Below are 19202 nucleotides of genomic sequence, written 5' to 3'. Positions count from 1 at the left end.
ACCTTCTCTCTAAAATCAAGTAATAAGCATGGTCTCAGGTGAGGATTAAAAAAGTAGAGTTTAAGAAAAAGTAATTTGTACATAATATTTGCACACAAAAAATTGTAAAATCAAGTAAGTGAAATAATTTTACCTGACATGCTTGTCATTATTATACAATTAACAACAGTTTTTATTATTAATAATTATAATCCAATTATAGTGGTTGAAAAAGTCTTTTTTTGTAGTTCCCAAATTCCATGATTATTAGTGTCAACTGGTCCTTGCTATGGCAGGAGGTACATGTAATGCAATCATGTGGGAACGGCATCTTCTGTTTTTAATTGCAGCCATGCTGGCAATCATTGGGGCACTTCTTTTTTAGACTTCCAGAGCACTAAAGCTGAAAAGGAAAAACAGATACCCACCCCTCAAATACTAATTGAAGACATTTATGAAAAATAAATAAATAAATCTCTCCTAAAAGAGACCAAAAAACCAATCTCTATGTCATCTTTCTTTCCTTTTTTAAATAATTTTTAAAAAGATTTTATTTATTTATTTTTAGAGAGAGGGGAAGGGATGGAGAAGGTGAGGGACAGAACCATCAATGTGGGGTTGCCTCTTGCACGCCCCCTACTGGGGACCTGGCCGGCAACCCAAGCATGTGTCCTGACTGGGAATCAAACCAGCGATCCTTTGGTTTGGAGGCTGGCTCTCAATCCACTGAGCCACACCAGCCAGGGCTGTATGTCATCTTTCAAAGTCCCCATTTTCTGTGAGTTTGGCAACTTTTGGTTTGTTTTTGTGGCTGACTCATATTGGGCTGACTCAGCTGCAAGTTCATTGTTTCTTCCTCTTCCAGGCTACCTGCTCTTGTGTTTCTAAGTCTTGACTTTTTGCAAATAGGATAGGCACCCGAAAGGTGTTATATTTTTTTTTTGTGGTAGAAATAAGTAGACACACAGTATGCAACAGCTTAAAATCTGTTCTGCAACAACATGTTCGAGATTAAAACTTAAAATGATTTCTACTGTGGGTGCAGGTGTTCACTGCTCTGCAATACAGATCCATTTGTCATATAAAAATGTAACATGAATCCATTAGTAGAACATACAGAAGAACCAATGCAGTGTCAATAACTTTTGGATATTCATAAAAATCTGAGGACCAGGATAAATTGTGACAGGCATCTTAAGGCTGAAAAATAAGATCAGAAGAAACCTTTAGTTGTCATCTCACTAGTCAACCCAATAAGGACAGCTTTCTGGTTTACAAAGGAGGCCAACCAAGAACAAATGAATGAATCAACATCTGACAGGATGATCAAATGAGACACTCTCCTTCTCAGTTTCAGCAAACTCCTGAGACCCAGAGCAAACAACAGTAGCCAAGTAACTTCATATTCCAAAGCAATGTCTGGTCAATGTATGCAAAACATGTAAAAATGTGGAAAGCATCCAGTTTTGCAAATCTTCGTTTCATGAAAAGAAATTGAAAAGTGAAGATGAAGTAAGAGAGAATTTCTATGTGAGAAGTTTTCTGGATGCTTTGTCATCTCTCTTTCTTTTGGATAGCTGCTTCACCTTTGCTTTAAGATAAGTGAGAAGAGGCTTCCAGTGACCAACTTTGAGAGATGGACATGTGTTATTTGGAGCTTGGGGAATGATGGAACTGGTATGAAAAGTGAAAGTTCAGCTTTACTGTGGCAGATAAACTGAGAGAGTGAGAGTGAGAGCCAGAGCAAGAAAGAGAGGGAAAAAGAGAAGGCTGCACTGGGGGCTAATTGTATTTCCAGCAACAGCTGAGCAAGGATGCACGGGTATTTCTTGTAGACCAAATGTTGGCAATTGAGTGTAGCAAGCCTAGTGTCATTCTGAATATTTTCCAAGAGGATTCCTGCAGGGGCAACATGACTACCCCAAAAGAAGGATGGACAATTAGAAGTCAAAGGGCCAAGGAAGGAATTCAGCAATGAGTGGTATTGCCTCTGTCGAGGAAACTATTTTTTGTAGGACCCCAGTGGGAGGTGCCTTCAAAGAAGTGCACAAAAGCACCCTAAAAAGAAGGAATTAGCATGTTATAATCAGAGAGTACATCTATCATTATGCTTATGTCAGTCAAGTAAGACTTTTGTTGCCCTAACACCTCCTCAGTGACCTGACCCAGTAAAGAAGGGGTGAGTGAAGAAAAGTAGCAAAGCAAGGTGAAGAAATAGGAAAGAAGCCCCCTGCTCCCTCTCTCCTACTTCAAGCTTTCGAGACCAAGGCAGGTCTGAGCTGGGAGAAGGAAATAACTTTATGTGGGTAAAAACACAGGCCTGCACAGTTTTAGTACTGAAGTGCTATTCTTCTTATACCTGAAAGTAGTTGGAGACCTTTTATTATTTTAAAGTGCTTTTTAAGTTATGGGATTTACCAAGATTTTATTCAAGTGGTGGGGAGAAGTTAATCCAAAGAGAGGTTGGAAAGGACAAGAGGGAAAGGATAACATTATTTTGTTTACCTTATCAGTTAAGCCTATTAAATTAGTGATTACAAATAAAATCATTTTGATTTATAGCCAAGATGGAGGTGTAGGTAGACACACTTTGCCTCCTCATGCAAGCAAAAGAAGGACAACAACAAATTTTAAAACAAAAAGCAACCAGAACTGACAGAAAATTGAACTGCATGAAAGTCCAACAACCAAGGAGTTAAAGAAGAAACATCCATTCAGACCACTAGGTAGGGGAGAAATGGGCAGCCAGGTAGAGAGGACTCACTGCAAGGCAGCAGCCAGAGGCTGGAGGACTGGGGCAGGCAAGGTAGCTGCTGGTGGACCGGGTAAGGCAGCGGCTGGAAGAGTGGGGCAGGTAGTCCCACATTTGTGTGCAAACTGGTAGGAACAACTGGAGAACGAGACAGACCACACAACCCAGGATTCCAGCACAGGGAAATAAAGCCTCAAAACCTCTGACTGAAAAATCCTGTGGGGGTTTTGGCAGTGGGAGAAACTCCCAGCTTCACAGGAGAGTTTGTTGAAGAGACCCACAGGGTCCTAGGATATACACAAACCCACCCACCCTGGAATCAGCACTAGAAGGGCCCAATTTGCTTATGGGTAGCGGAGGAAGGGACTGAAAGTCAGCAGAGAGCTGAGCAAGTGGCATTGTTCCCTCTTGGACCCCTCCTCCACATACAGCACCACAAAGCAGCCAAGAGGGTTGTCTTGCCCTGGTGAACACCTAAGGCTTTGCCCCTCACTATGTCACAGGCACATCTAGACAAAAAACAAAAAATACCCAATTGAAAGAACAGATCAAAACTCCAGAAAAAATACAACTAATCAATGAAGACATAGCCAATCCATCAGATACAGAGTTCAAAATACTGGTAATCAGGATGCTCACAGAATTGGTTGAGTATGGTCACGAAATAGAGGAAAAGATGAAGACTGTGAAAAGTGAAATAAACAAAAACATACAGGGAACCAATAGTGATGGGAGGGAAACTGGAACTCAACGGCGTGGACCAGAAGGAAGAAAGAAACATCCAACCAGAAAAGAATGAAGAAACAAGAATTCAAAAAAATGAGGAGAGGCTTAGGAACCTCCAGGACATCTTTCAACGTTCCAACATCCGAATTATAGGGGTACCAGAAGGAGAAGAGGAAGAGCAAGAAATGGAAAACTTATTTGAAAACATAATGAATGAAAACTTCCCTAATCTGGCAAAGGAAATAGACTTCCTGGAAGTCCAGGAAGCTGAGAGTCCCAAAGAAGTGGGACCCAAGGAGGAACACACCAAGGCACTTCATAATTACATTACCCAAGATGAAAGATAAGGAGAGAATCTTAGAAGCAGCAAGAGAAAAGGAGACAGCTATCTACAAAGGACTTCCCATAAGACTGCCAGCTGATTCCTCAAAAGAGACCTTACAGGCAAGAAGGGGCTGGACAGAAGTATTCCAAGTCATGAAAGTCAAGGACCTACATCCAAGATTACTCTATCCAGCAAAGCTTTCATTTAGAATGGAAGGGCAGATAAAGTGCTTCTCAGATAAAGTCAAATTAAAGGAGATCATCATCACCAAGCCCTTATTATATGAACTGTTAAAGGGACTTATCTAAGAAAAAGAAGATAAAAAATATAAACAGTAAAATACCAACAAACTTATAACTATCAACAACTGAACCTAAAAAAACAAAAACAAACTAGGCAAACAACTGGAACAGGAACAGAAGCACAGAAATGGAGATCACATGGAGGGTAATCAGCAGGGGAGTGGGAGGGGGAGAAAGAAGGAGAAGGTATACGGGATAAGTAGCGTAAATGGTAGGTAGAAAATAGAGAGGAAGAGGTTAAGAACAGTATAGGAAATGTAGAAGCCAAAGAACTTATATGTAAAAAGCTACCAACTAAAGAGGGAGCAGGATGTGGGTGGGAAGGGGTGTGCAGGGTGGAGAGGTATAAAGTGGGGGAAATGAGACAACTGTAATAGCATAATCAATAAAATATATTTAAAAAAAGAAAAAAAACAAATAAAATCATTTTCACCACTGAGGGGGAAAGTTACTCAAAAGACAGGCCCTCTGGTTGTGCATTGACTAAACCAAAGGAGGAAGGTCATTCGTTAGTTTAGCATATCAATAGTTTGGTTTTTCAAGCTTCCTCCACTAAAGACATCTGCCACTTTGGACACAATTTCTCATGGGAAGACTCAGCGTCTTTTAGACAAGGTAAATGCTCTCCAGGTTCCCATCTTCCTGCTTGAATTGATGAGTGATCCTGGTTTCCAAGCGTCTCCACAAACATTTTTTTTTTAAACACCTCATTTTGTTGAGCCTTAAATTGTGATTACTGCATTATTCGGCTGAATGATGACGAACATATTATTTAATCTCCTCCTGACATAGCTTTTTAATGCAAAATAAGACTGACAATGCAATTAAAAATACAATGAGCAATTTAAAAAATCAAAAGCTACAAAAATCAGAAAGCCAGAAGAAATACCTCATGGAAATGGCATCCACAGTTCCCCTGCAAAAACTCTTTGTAACGCCCCATTGTTATAGTGAATGTGTCGACTACTTCATAGCCGTATTTTTTTGCAGTATCCAGAATAATCAAGTTTTCTTTCCACAAGTTCTGAACTTCACTCTGTATTGCAAAGCAGAAGAATGAGAATTTTAATTAAGAGCATTGTTTAAGATTTAATAAATCAAGTAGAAACTGTATAAATGGCATTTTTTTTACCAATTGGTCTTATTTTGAGATAAAGAATTAATTTCACATAAATTTCTGAAATTAAGATGTGTTCTAATTTTTTAATTCAAAATATAAATGTTAAACATCTATGTATATGTAAAACAGCAACAGATAAGTATCTACAGTGATGTACAATTTGGAACTTTCCTTCCTATAAAAAGTAGCTTTATTGTCCACAAAGGTCAAAGGAAACATCTAAAATTCTCAATTTAAAAACAAGAACTTAAAAATCACACATGTTATGTCCATTTATTTAGATTTTTATTCAGGTAGTCATTTGAATATTAATTAGTATTTGTTTTGTGCTTAGCTCTGTGCTAAGCGACAGGAATAGAAGAATAAATAAATCATGGCCCCTGCTCTTAAGACATTACATTCCAATAGAAGAAACAGATATGTATACATTCACTAAGTTTTTCATTATGGGCAAATATTCCAGGCTCTGGATAGTAGAGAAAAGGAAATAGCTCTGCCAGGCACGAGGGCACAGCTGAACAGTGAGGATTCAAGAGGTGGCTCCAGTACCCAGACAAGTTTGCCATTGGGATGGGGGTGGGGAAGGAGAGCGGGCGAGTGTGCTTTGGGGAGAGAGCAGCAGAATTGAATGACGGCTCCAGCTGCTGCTTCTCTGGATCATATTCCTCCCTCCCTCCCCAACCATGTCCAAGGCCATGATCACACTCGGCGGGCGTTCTAGTACAGGTCCACTGTCAAGAAGAGGAACTCCTTCTCTACTCTAGCTCCAGGATCTGCTTGGCCAAGATTTTCTCAGACTGACCTGCTGTCTGAGGCTCTTCCTGTGTACTTCATCCTTCTCCCACACACTTCATATCAGATATGTCACAGTAAAACACAGCATACCCACTACGTAGTGAACTCAAAAAATACGTGGTGCGAGATTGAGTGATGTGCATTGGGTGCTGTGATCTGAAAGTCTTCCTACCACTCCTCTTCCTGGCAGTCTTCCCAGGCCTCTCCCTCATAAATCCCCTTCTGCTAATCTTGTCTTGCTGTCTGTGTCCTGGCAAACCCACACTGACAAAGAGAGGGAACTGTAGTTTCTCTGCCTTTTCCAAAGAACAAAAATTATTTTCATGTTCCAGGTCAAAATGCAAATTACTTGCATTGGTTACCCCAACCACAAGGCAAAAGAAGCAGTACAAATATGTCTAATTTTCTATATTCACTGTGCTCACATACTTATGTATACATTACATTCAAAGAGGAGTGTTTTGCCCCAAATAAAATAAGAAATAGAAAAGGTCCATAAAGGAGAAATATGGAGGAAAAGAGACAGATGTGAATTTTTTCCATTCTGTCACATGAAAAATGATGCTCAATGTTGTCTGTAGGCTTTTGTTTGTCCAGTTATAAGCATTTTCTCAACTTTAATATATCTAATTATGAATGGTATGTAGAAATTTACAGTAAACAATTTCTAGAGAAAGTTTTCTGGGGAAAAGTCAGTTCTCTGGGAAGTAGACTTTGGGATGGAAATTTGCATGCAGGAAGCTAACAAGAGGGTGCTCTTGGAATCAACATATGTAAGAGAGCGATGTGGTTGCAACAGAGGCTTTTGTGGATCCCACCAGGGGTCCTAGGACTGGGAAGGATCTTTGGAGATAATGGCCCAAATTAAGGAAAAGGGGCTGAGTCTTGAAACTCCTGCATGGGCAAGCTGGGTATCTGGAGCAAAAGTCAGTTCCTGCTGGGATTCAGGTGTTAGTCGTCATTAGTTCACATTTCCAGCAGCCCAGAGGAATGTCTCAGTCCTGAAGGGGAAATCTGGGAGCAGCCAAATCATACAAAGTATCATTCACTCATTCGGGCATAGGTATTTTTTAGGAGTCTACTATGTGCTGACTATTGGGTTTTGGACTAGGGCAATGCAGCCCTCCTTCTCTGGTTCTTGCTCTCACAGAGATTATTCTAGCAGGGAAGACAGACAGGCATGGACTGTATCTGTTGAATTACATGCATGAGGACACAAGACAATATTATAGGAGCTCATAGCAGCAATAGACCATGAGTCCAGTTTGCCCATTAAGTCTTCCCAGAGGAAATAGCATTTAAACTAACACTTTAATGGTGCTTGGAAATTACCCAGGTGAGGAGGTGGGACAGTAAGCTACAAAATTTCAGAGACCTGGAGAGTGACCGAGAGCATGATGTGTTTGAGAAGCTAAAACATGCTCAGCATGACCAAGCTCAGTGGTGTTGTGAGTGTGTATGTATATGGGTGCACATAGAGTGGAAGTGAGGGATAAGTCTACAGAGGAAAGCAGAGGCCAAGTCTTGAATGGCCATGTGAGCATATGAGGAGTTAAGATTTATTTTCTGCTCCCACTGCTATTATCCCTGTCTCTTTCATTGTACTGAGAACCCCCCACCTCTTGTTAAATTCTTTTGTCTTTCCTCAGTTTGAAAAGAGTGATGAACATCATCAAAGCCCAGGGGTCAGGCATAATGGTTAACACTATATCTGGTAGATAGTAAGAAATGTTTGCTGTCTGTTGAGATGGATTGATTCAGAGTTAGTAACCTAAATATATGTGAGGAACTGCAATCAAAGAAGCAAAGTGGAGCTACCAGAGTCCTCAAGAAATAATTTCAATCTTGACCTGTAGCCTTCAGATAACATTACGGGAGATTCAGCTCACAACCCAGAGCAAAAATTGTCAAGGGGCACATCCTCTTATCCTCAATAATCTCAAACTTTTCAGCTACCCCAGATCCTAGATACCTCAATTCCTTAACCCATCCCAACTTCAAGGGGCTAGAATTGAGGCTGTGCTTGGACCACTTTCTACCAGTTCTCCTGCTTTTGCATCATCGATCTGGTATCCATGTAGGTGAAGTTTCAAGAGAAGAGAGGGGGGTTATGTAATTTATGCTGGGGAAAGGTAGGGACACTCAACATTGACACAAAAATAAAAGCTCCCTCACCATACATACTAAATGAACCACTTCCTGTCCCTCCAATTCCCAGTGTTCCCTGAGCTCGCCGGCCCCCAGTCCCCTGAGCAAACACACACAAACCCAACTGCTGAGAACTCTCTGGGCTTGAACAAGAGCTGCTGGTTCCCTTACCTATGGTGTTGTCTTTCTGTTCTTTTTTGAGACTTCTCTTCAGTGTTGAGACTCATTTATTATATTCTATAAGAACTGGTCAGAGGCCTCTAACTCCTTTGATTTATGAATATCCAACCCGAGAAAAAAACTAATGATGTTACTTCAAAGGTGATTTTTTAAAAGTAAGAGTCAGATATCATCTTCAAAAAAGTCACTCTTTCCCAAAGCGCACATTAATACTGATAATTCTATCCGTGGTTTCAGCATGCGACTTTGAAGGTGTGTGAAGCATTACTAGGGAAAGGAGATGCTTAAAGCATAGTCTCTCACATCTACCATCAGTTCTCATTTTTTCAGAGTTTGGCACTCCCTTTCTGCTTTTAAGAACTCAAAGCATTTACAACACAGTATGGGTTACAGTCTCTTTATCTCCAGGAATAATTCTAACTGATCTGAAATCATAATCCATAAGTATATTATCTCCTTTGATTTTTTAAAGATTTTATTTATTTTTAGAGAGAGGAGAAGGGAGGGAGAAAGAGAGAGAGAAACATCAATGTGTGGTTACCTCTCACATGCCCCCTATGGGGACCTGGCCGGCAACCCAGGCATGTGCCCTGACAGGGAATGGAACTGGTGACCTTTTGGTTGGCAAGCCGGTGCTCAACCCACTCAACCACACCAGTCATGGCATGATTTTTATAAAGGTTGCTTAATATCAAGAGGTGCCTTTTTGTCCTTTTTTAGACACCAGCAAAGATAGGAAGCACAAAGTTCACAGAGCCTGGAGGAAATGGCCTTACCTGTGTTAAGAAATGTACTCCATCCACAGGCAGATGAAATCCTATTCCCAACGTTTTGATGATCACGAGGATATTGAGTAAATTTTCCCTGTGAAATAATTAGAATTCTAAAGTCATGAACTTCAATTACATTTCTAGATATCTGTGCTTACATAAAAAAATAAGTGGAATTCCTAGAATATGATAATTGGGCAATGAGACTAATTTCTCATTTTAAAGATTTGATGTATATTAGTTTTTTGTTCAGATAGAGCTTTATGTGTCAGTGGACATGTTTCTATCTGCAGTAAATGTGAGTTTGGATACTGAAGAGCCATCTTGTGACTGGAATATTTTAAGCTAGACTTTAAGTACTTAATTCTAAACAAGTTGCTCTTTAAACAAAATCTCGATAAAATTCAGTCACATCAAGAGTAATTTTTTTACTTCAAATACTAATGACAATGATTGTTGCAGAAATGTACCTCTTCAAAACCTTGTGAATAATTTGCAGGTGATTGGAATTAAGCCACTGAACACCACCAACAACCAAAACAGTCTGGCCCGAATTCTCCAGGGGACGTGATCTGAAATCCAGAAAGAAAAACACATGCTGCCTTGAAACAGATGGTAAACATTTTAACGAGATCGCCTCACATTTTATTGAACCATATCTGGCATCCCGATCACAGGACCTCCTCGTCATTTCCTACTCATTTTCAGCCATATTGCTTGGGCTTTAAGCTTTTCAGCACATTTGATAGATGGTGAGCAATTATGACTGCTCGTAAAACATCAGTGCATTGTGGCATTGTGCTGTTCATAATAGTTCCTTTGTACCTTTGCAGGAGATGCTCAAGTGCTTTTTCAAATGTTGGTCTCAGTGAAGGGCTTCTCCAGAACTGAGGGTAGTAGGAATAACTGACCGAAGTCTTCCCATCGTTGACATTGTGATAGGATTTAGTGCCGTGCACCTTCTGCCACTCCTGCAAGGTTGCATTCAGTCTTTCAATCAGATAGTACATTATCCCTCTGTTGGTTGAATCTCCAATGAAAAGAATCTAGAAATCAAAGAAAAAATATTTGCTTTCAAGTCTGATGTTTACATGGTGTAGCAGATAATAAAAAATAATCTGTTGAATGTACATAAACCCACAAGACTAAATCTTTGAAGAACAGCCCTTCAAACTGTTAGAAGTGGCATTCATTATATTCTCCCCAAACCTGTCTTCCATATACCTAGAAATCTCATCATCTACTGACACACTTATATTTAAAGTTTTTTGCTTCATGTCATCTTCAATTTTTCTATCTCCCTTATGCTCTTTAATTTCCCATCTAATCAACTTAAGTTTAATTGGTTGAAATAGACATGAAGTATTTTTGTGCTGTAGGAAGACTTGGAGGTTTTCCTATTTCTTGCCATGCCATCACTTGAGAAAAGAGCCAGAGGACTAGGATCTGGTTTTCTGAACAGCTGTGTGTGTCCCAGGTCACATATCCTAGTGCCATTTACCCTGGAATTCTCTCACACCCATCGCCCACCTTCCCCCCACCCCCCGCACAACCCTGCTTCAGGCTTCAAAGCTGTGCTATTGTTAATACTGCTCTCCTAATGGGTCTTCCTTCTTGCACAGTGGCTGCCCTGCATTTCATTCTACATGTGGTATTACTGAGATAGCAGTATTACTGGGATACATTTCCAAATGTCTAGCTCTGGTCATCACACTTTCATGCTTAAAAATCATATTGGCTCCTGTTTCCTATAGAATCAAATCTAACTTCCTTAGGTTCAGCTAACATTTGCTGAATTTTTACTGCATATCAGGCTTTGCTAGGTGGAGATCTCACACAGGCTACTCACTTTTAATATTCATAATTGTGAGGTTTGAGTCATTATTTCTCTTTCACAGATGAGCAATTTGAGGCTCAGGAGACTGAAGTGATAAATCTACCAAATGGGGAATACAAGACTCAAACCCAAGTCCTTTAACTCCAAGTGCAGGGTCAATGACCCCATTTTCTCAACGTTTCCACTCAGAGTCCTACTCTTTCACTGAGCATGATTTGCATTCAACAGCATCTGTTTTTCTTGTGCTGATCCAACTGCCTGGAAAGCTTCTCCTCCTGCAACCCCACTGGAGTAAAGGCCACACTGCTTCCAGACCTGACACAAATGTCCAATGCCCCAGCCAGAATGACCTTCGCTGTCCTCTGATTTCACCACAGTTTTTATTTCCCTATCAGATTTTATCAAAGACTACATGAAATTATGGCTATTTATATCTATGTCTTTTTTTTCTCATATCACATCAAGAAGTACTCGAGATCACAGTCTCTCTCAGGGTTAATGTCTAAGTTCTAATTTCCCCTGTAGTACAATGCATGGACTGTAAAAATATTTATTGAATTGAAAGTCAATGAGACTTTTGTTAGAAACAATCCCTTTTAATGTCTTTGGATAACATTTACTTTGTTCTTCAGTTTTTTCTCTCTTTGCTGATATTTCTGTTTCTGGTAGTCATACACATACTACTGGTTTTAACAGCAGTCATTTGCCGTAATTCTCAGGCACTGCTGCATTTGCCCACCCACAGCAATTCTAGTGAGAACCTGCAAAGGTTTACTCTTTCTGTGGTAACTATGTTTCAGCAGTTGTGTGCAGAAGTCCAGGAAGCCCCTGCAATTTGCCTTCAGATCATATACGGATGTCGTGAGCATCACCAAGCTCAACTGAACAACATGAGGTATCAAGGCCTCAGTCACTGATCCTCTCAGCTGACTTCCATTTGAGGCAATAGAATTCTGTACAAAAAATAATTTGTAAAATCACTTGAAATTCTTCTTACTGGACTTGACCTATAACTATTTCTCTTTGTTTTTTTGGCTGACATTTCTGAATTTTAGAACGGAACTTTGAATAATCAGGGAAGCTCTTAATTTCAGTTACTAGTAAGTATTCAACTCCTTTTGTATTAGTCTGCTGGGCTTCCATAAAAATGTACCACAGATTGGGTGGCTTAAACAGAAATTTTTTTTCTAATGATTCTGGAAGCTAGTAATCCAAGGTCAAGGTATTTGCATGATTGGTTTCTTCTGAGGACCTCTCTTCAGAAGGTCATCTTCCTGTGTCTTCACTTGGTCTCTCTTCCGTGCATGTCTGTGTCTTAATCTTGTCTCATAAGGACACCAGCCACATAGGATTAGGGCTAATCCATACAACCTTATTTTACCCTACTGACCTTTCTAAAGGCCCCTCTACAAATCAAGTCACAATCTAAGGTACTGGGAGCTTGGGTTTCAGCATATGAATTTGGTTGGGAAGGAATATAATTCAGCTCATAATACACATAATGGGCCATCAAGAACCAACTTTTAAACTAAATTGGCACCCGAGGTTTTCCTTACAGGTCCTTTTCATTTTAGTATCAAGATGCAATCTCTCCCAAGGCATTTCCAGGCAGCCAGTAAGATCACCGGGTGTCTGTACTGTGGGCTACAGAGTGATATTTAGAAGTTTTTAAAAAATCAAAGTAGCTGCATGTTACTGAGAGAGAAAAAAATCTAGATTTCTAGTTTTTTCTGTGGGTTATCTGAAGATGCATCCAGCAAAGCATTTCAGAGGTAAAAGAGTCATGTTTCAGAATTCTAGGTACTGTTACTTATTAACTGGATCATCTGAGGCAAATTATGTGACCTCTGCAAGAGTTCACTCTCTTATGTGTAACATGGGAATAATAATAGCACCACCTTAGAGGACTCCAATGAGATTTGAAATGTTTATCGTATTCCTGGCACTCAATAAGCACACTGTGAACGGGAACTAGCATCAGGACATAGGAAAGGCAAGCAGTGTTTTTGAGCACTGCCAGTGTGCCTTGCCGTGCATTGCTGGGCACTTCAAATTCATTAGCTCATTTGAGGGACATGTCAGAGTAGGCAGGGAATGTCTAAATCACAGCAGTCTCTTTCTTGCCCTACCAACCCCACTACAGACCCCCAGCAGGACTTGTAAGGTTAATGGGGAAACTGATGCTCTGGAAGAGAGATCATCACCCTGAGCAAACCAACACTCAGAACAGTCTGTTGAGCCTCCATTGCTGATTAGTGAATAACAAGAGCTACCTGCATGGGAGAAGTATCATCACCTTTGCAAAACCAGTTCTTCTATACTGCAAATACCTAGAAAGTATTTTTCAAGTTTAGTAGACACAACTCTTAGAAGACAGCTTTCTAGAGAATTATTTGATCCAAGTGCCATTCTATCCATGAAAGGTGGAAATGATAAAATATAACTAAAATGAAAATGTAGTTGTGATTTTTTTAATTCTCATTTGAAGACATTTTTTCATTGCTTTGGAGAAAGAGGAAGGAAGAGAGCAAGGGAGAGAGAGAAACATAGATGTCAGACAGAAACATTGACTGGCTGCCTCTCAATGCACCTGGACTGGGGATTGAAGCCTAACCCTAGGTATGTGCTCTGATGGGGAAATCGAAACTTGTAACCCTCCAGCTGGTACAGGACGATGCTCCAACTGAGCTACATCGGTCAGGGCTGTGGTCATGAATTTGACATTCCTCGTTTTGTAGGTGACACAGTTTTTGTAAGAGGTTAATTGGCATTCTGAACTAAATAATGTCCTAACTTCAAAACATCAGCTCTTTTAAGTGCACACACACAATTAAAAAAATATCAGGAATTAGAGAGGTTCTTTTCAGTCACATGATTCATATTCAATCTTTATATCTTTTAGAACATTCAATTTGATTAATTATTTAAAAGGAAATTTGTAGGTCAACTTCTATTTTAAAAGGTCTAACTTAGTATAACAAATATTCATAACTATCCATACAGTTTTTAAATAATTCTCCTTTCTGGTGAAAATTATTGCCTTATGTTAGCATGCACAGGTATTTGTTAGCATATGCAATCAAAGAAAGGATATGGGATCATGAAATACAAATAATCAGCAAGCAATTATAAAAGTAATCTATGTTTGCAATAAAACATTAAAATAACTAGTTTCCCCCATCAAAATAGCCATAAGTTTACAAGTCCCTGTGATATTATTAGTTCAGGGAAATGGATCCTCTCATATACTGCTGTGTAAGCTGAAGGAGGGAGAGTTTTTGTCTTCTGTTTGTTTGTTTAAATTGTTGAATCCCATGTCCAGAATAAGGCCTGGCAAAAAACGTGCTTCTCATTTGTCAAATAGATGAATAAAAACTTTCCTGTTGTCTATATAAATTGACAGTTTTTAAGAAATTTTAATTTGGTAAAACAATTAAGAATGTCTATTAAAATATATTTTAGAAGAAAAATAAATCAGCTCTGGCCAGTGTGGCTCAGTTGGTTGAATGTTGTCCCATAAGCCTAAAGGTCACAATCCAATTCTGGTCAGTGCTCGTGCCTGGGTTGGGGTGCCCTCCCTGCTGGGGAGTGTGAGGGAGGCAACGGGTCAATCTTTCTCACACATCAATGATTCTCTCACTCTCTCTCTCCCTCTCTTCCACTCTAAGTATGTCCTCAGGTAAGGATTAAAAAAAAAGAAAAGAAAAATAAATCAGAATAGCATCAACATTTATTAGATTGATTATATTAACATATAATCTTACACTTGAATTATTTTTTCTGTTAACAGTGATATTGGAACATGGATATATTGTGATGGGGAAGATTTCACAGTAGCTTTTATCAAAAGCTGATTACAATCAGAATAGAAATAATGACTGCATTTTTGTAAAAGTAAAATATGTGGGTGTACAGAAAAGTAGGTCCTGGAAATTTAATTTGATTAAAGTGGTGACATCATAACAGTTTATTAAAAAAAAAACATTTGAAAGATTTTATTTTGAAGTTTTTACAAATTCAATTTTTAACATCTTTCTATTTAAATATTTTCTTATAATTATATAAAGAAAATATTTTTAACCAAACCCCATACAGATACCCTCCAAGCCAACCTCTAATACCCCTTACTGTGCCATGTAAATGTAATCAGCCTTTATACCTGGACCATGAGAGGAAGTGGGAAAGGACTGACCTACTAACAATGATTTTACATCCCTCTTTCCTTTCTGTAGCGCTCACTTTCACCTTAGAAAATAAAAGTACCAAGCATGTTTTGCCATAGGTTTTGCCAAGGGAGGAATAACATGGTCTGGTCTTGGCTAATGAGCTGTGAGGAGAAGATTTCTGGGGACTTCAAGGAAAGGTTTGCCTTCTTAAGAAAAACAGATCATCCTTAGTCAATGTCCGTCTTCTTCACCGGATGTGAGATCCAGTTCCATGGGACACTGGAGCTGCTGCAGCTCAGTGTGCCGGTGAGACTAAATACTGCTGACAGGCTGAGGGCAGGAGAATGGAAAGATGGAAAGCACAGAGGCTCTGAACAACTGAGTAATGGACTAGCCTGGGACATCTCTACCTCTGGTTATGCTGCAGAACAAATGTCATTATTTCATCCCATTCTACTTCAGTCTTCTGTTCCTTGCAACCAAGATACCAACAAATAAAACTGCGGTGGTTTTTAAAGCATGGTCCCAAAATTATTTGACACTTCTGCCACTGAAAGGTAGGTTCTACATCCCCTCTCCTTGAACCCCAGTGGACTGCGACTGCTTCAATGATCAGAACATGCTACAAGTGATGCTGTGTGACTTCTGAGCCTGAAGGCAGTGTAGCTCCTGCCTTGCTCGAAGGCTTGCTCACGCTTGGAATTTGAGCTGCTGTATAAGATACCTGACTAAGACTGCCATGATGTTAAGAAGATGACAGTTTATTCTTTTTGTTCATTTGTATTTTCTAAAATGAACATATTTTGGTTTTTTATGTCAATAATAAAAAAGCAACAACAGCAGTATCAATAACAATAAATCTGTTTTGTTGAAAAAGCATTTTGAAAATTCATATAAAAATTGAGTACTAATGAGCTTAAATAAACTTTATTTCTACTTATGTAGAACAGGCCTTGGTTCAATAAACTGATCACAGGAATAATGTTAATCACATTTGGAACGCCAAGAGCAACTTTATTCCAAAGATTGAATTGCGTTTTTCCGTGCAGCATCTCTTTTTCGGTTCTGCAGTGCTCTAAGGGGAGGCTGTCTCCATCAAGGTGGCTCTGGAGGGGAGCAGAAACATCTGTGTCGGGGTGTGTCAGGAGAGCCTGGATCTCAGCTCATCTGCTGGAGACGGGATGTGTTTAGGAAAGGTTTGTATCTGTTCTATGCCTGAGACTCATCATGCAGTGTGTATCAAAAAGTATGTAAAGGCGGGTAGTTTCTCTGCTTTTTTCACACCCCTTCATGAACCACAGGACCTAGAAGTACATCATGTTCCCAGGATCTAGTAAAACTTGAAGCTTATTTTCAAATAGTCTTATTTAAAAACATAAAATTGTTTAATTATCTTTATTTTCATTTCCAATTTCTCAGTTATAGTTCTTATATTCAATGGGATGTATTAAGTGGTATAACAAGTTGAGCCCCTAAAGGTACAATGGCTTAAACAAAATTCAGGTTTATTTTTCCCTAGGAAAACAGTCCAGGTGGTCCTAGGCAGGTGTCTGTGTGGGGTGGGGGCAGGGAGTTCATTCAGAATCTGAGGATGATTGGCCTGTGTCTTCTTCAATTATAGTTTCCAAGAACACCTCAGGCATTGGTATCCCATTGGGGGAAGGAACAAAGAGCTGCCCGGTTTCCCATGGGCCCAGCCTGGGGGCGGGGCTCACCACTGCTGCCCACACACCATTTGTTAGCACCCAGTCACGTGGCCTCCCACACAACAGATTGCGTGGGAGACTGAGAAGTGTAGTCAAGCTATGTGCCGGGAAGAAGAGAAAATGAGTTTGATGAATACTTAGCTAGTCTTTACCACATTCTCCTACGTGCTAAGTTTTCCTGAAGAAAAACTAAACTCTAAAATCAGACTTTCCACCTGCAAATTAGCAAAAGTGTGAAGTATATGAAAGGCTAATTTATAATCCACATGATGCATAAAAGAACTTCTATTTGTAGAGAAATAGGGGCCCTGGGACAAATAATAGCAAGAAATATCATTTATTAGTGGAAATATAACCAAGATTTGGGGATTTTTTAATGTAAATACACAATAAAGTGTTTTTATTCCATTCTATTTCATCATGAATGAAGGAAACTAAAAATGATGATATAAATATTTTATTCCATTACCTGCTTTTTTCCAGAGTCACCAGAGGTAACTTAGCAAATTAAGTTATAAAGAAATGAAAAGAAAATTATTGGTGACTATCTGGGCTGAGTCAATAAAGGCAGTAAATTGCCTGAAGCTTGTTAGCTTTTTAGATTCTTTTGATCTGTTGAGGCTGGGAAAGAATTAAGTATATGTAGAATCAACAGAGAGGGAAAAACACCCTTAAAAAGTCATTTCCTTCTTCCTCCATTTTCTCCTGCATAGGTTCTATCTTCAACATTCACAGAAGTGGGGATATTTTTTCAGATCCAATAAAGTGCATTACATTCCAACAGGGCTCAGCCCTGGAATTCACTGGAACCTTCCAGGAGGGGAAATTGCATAGGACTGTAATAGGAGCTGCTTGTCCATTAATATGGGCAGTACCTACTTGTTGGAGAGCTCTCACAGCTTGAAATAAAGGGGATGAAAGTGAGGTATATAGGCATTTAATTCACTAACTCTAATCCAGGGCCAAATATAGTCCATATATTTAAAAAGCTCACAGTGAATGATTCTGGTAGGCTCATGATTGAACACCGTTGTTCTTATGAGAAAAATACCCATTTCTAACTGAGGCAAGAGACAATTCAGCTCTATATGAAGTTGAAACCGATTAGATGGCTAAGTATATTTGGTGCATGGTGAAAATCTAGCTCAACAAAGCATCACGCTGTGGAATGTAATATGATTACAAGGAATGTTTTCTAATGATGCATTTTGATTAAATTGGCTATAGATGACCGACCAAATTGTTCTTTGGGGTCAAGAACAAATGCAAATTGACATTTAGGTGAATCACTTTCAAACACATCAAATCTGGCAAAAAAAAAAAAAAGGGAAACAAACAACTAAACAAGATCACCTAGACATCTTCTAGCTGCTGGGAACAAAGTTACTTGTCTCCATTGCCATGCCATTTGGATTGTGGGCATTGAGTACAGGTCATCCTTCGCTGGTGAGAGAGAGGGGCCCTCCCTTCCTGTTGTACTCCCCCTTTCTATTGAAACTTACAAGCAACAATGAATGAGTTTTGTAACTATAATGGAATTTACATATTAGTCAGAACATATCATTGTAAATTAGCCACACTTCAAAAATTTAAACACCTTTAAGTCCAAGACACTACTTAACTTGCGAACATTACTTTAAAATTCAAGTTACATTTCCTGTTTTAACAGCTGAATTTAAGTACTTTTAACAAATACTGCCTTTTTACATTTCCCTTTCTTACTTGTACTCTTCTCTCAGATACTTAACTAATGGTTTGAATTCTGACCTATGTTTTCAGCTGACAAACAAAATAAGGGCTTTTTAAGTTCAGTTTGATAAGGCTCCTGAGTTTTTTCAGCTGCAAATGTGATGATCATGTTTGTAAATTATTTCCTACATATTTTGCACTGTGATTACAAAGTTATGCTCTGATAAATTTCATAAATGCTCCATTCAGAGTTTTTTAAGTAAAAGGTTTGTATTTACGTAGAGAGATGTGTGAGAGTATAATTGAAAACATAGCTTGTATTTTGCAATTAATTTTGCTTTGATTCAACATGATTACACATCACAAAACCTATGCATATACGCAAAAACCTAAAAATAAAAATAACTCACATTTGGATAAATGTAGAGTTTAAAAGGAGTCTCACATTTACCTGCCCTCTGTACACAAACAAGTATGCCATGGAAACAGGATACAAATGCGTCCAGGAGAAACTTTGTTCCTTCTTCCCTCCAAAGACCAATCCCCTGGTCACCTTGTTGAAATGAAGACAAGTGACAGAAGCACAGAAAGTACGGTCCTGCTCATGTACCACTGCAGTTCCTGGTCAAAGTTACCAGAGACTTGAACACTTTTTTAAAATCTCAACTGATGTGTGTCTTGTTCTTCTCCCACAGGTTGGGCATTGA

At 39.2% G+C, this 19202-nt stretch overlaps 1 protein-coding gene across 6 annotated transcripts in view; it reads right to left on the bottom strand.

Annotated features, from left to right (window-relative positions):
* The window catches only part of CPED1 (cadherin like and PC-esterase domain containing 1), a 287821-nt gene that overhangs the window by 15150 nt on the left and 253469 nt on the right, over positions 1–19202 (bottom strand). For 2 of the 6 annotated variants that reach the window (XM_053926522.2, XM_053926524.2), the window contains 5 exons: positions 18947–19048; positions 9923–10143; positions 9568–9669; positions 9104–9191; positions 4974–5120 (listed from right to left, as the gene is read on the bottom strand). In XM_053926522.2, the coding sequence (XP_053782497.1) occupies positions 4974–5120; positions 9104–9191; positions 9568–9669; positions 9923–10143; positions 18947–19048 (660 nt within the window). Of the gene's footprint in view, positions 1–4973; positions 5121–9103; positions 9192–9567; positions 9670–9922; positions 10144–14728; positions 16271–18946; positions 19049–19202 lie in introns of those variants that run through there. The other 4 variants (XM_053926523.2, XM_053926525.2, XM_053926526.2 and 1 more) reach the window with 3 other exon arrangements.

The sequence above is a fragment of the Desmodus rotundus genome, chromosome 6 (genome assembly GCF_022682495.2).
Source record: "Desmodus rotundus isolate HL8 chromosome 6, HLdesRot8A.1, whole genome shotgun sequence".
NCBI lineage: Eukaryota > Metazoa > Chordata > Mammalia > Chiroptera > Phyllostomidae > Desmodus > Desmodus rotundus.
The sequence above is the reverse complement of the archived record's forward strand: the minus strand, read 5'-3'. Positions and strand labels throughout refer to the sequence as shown.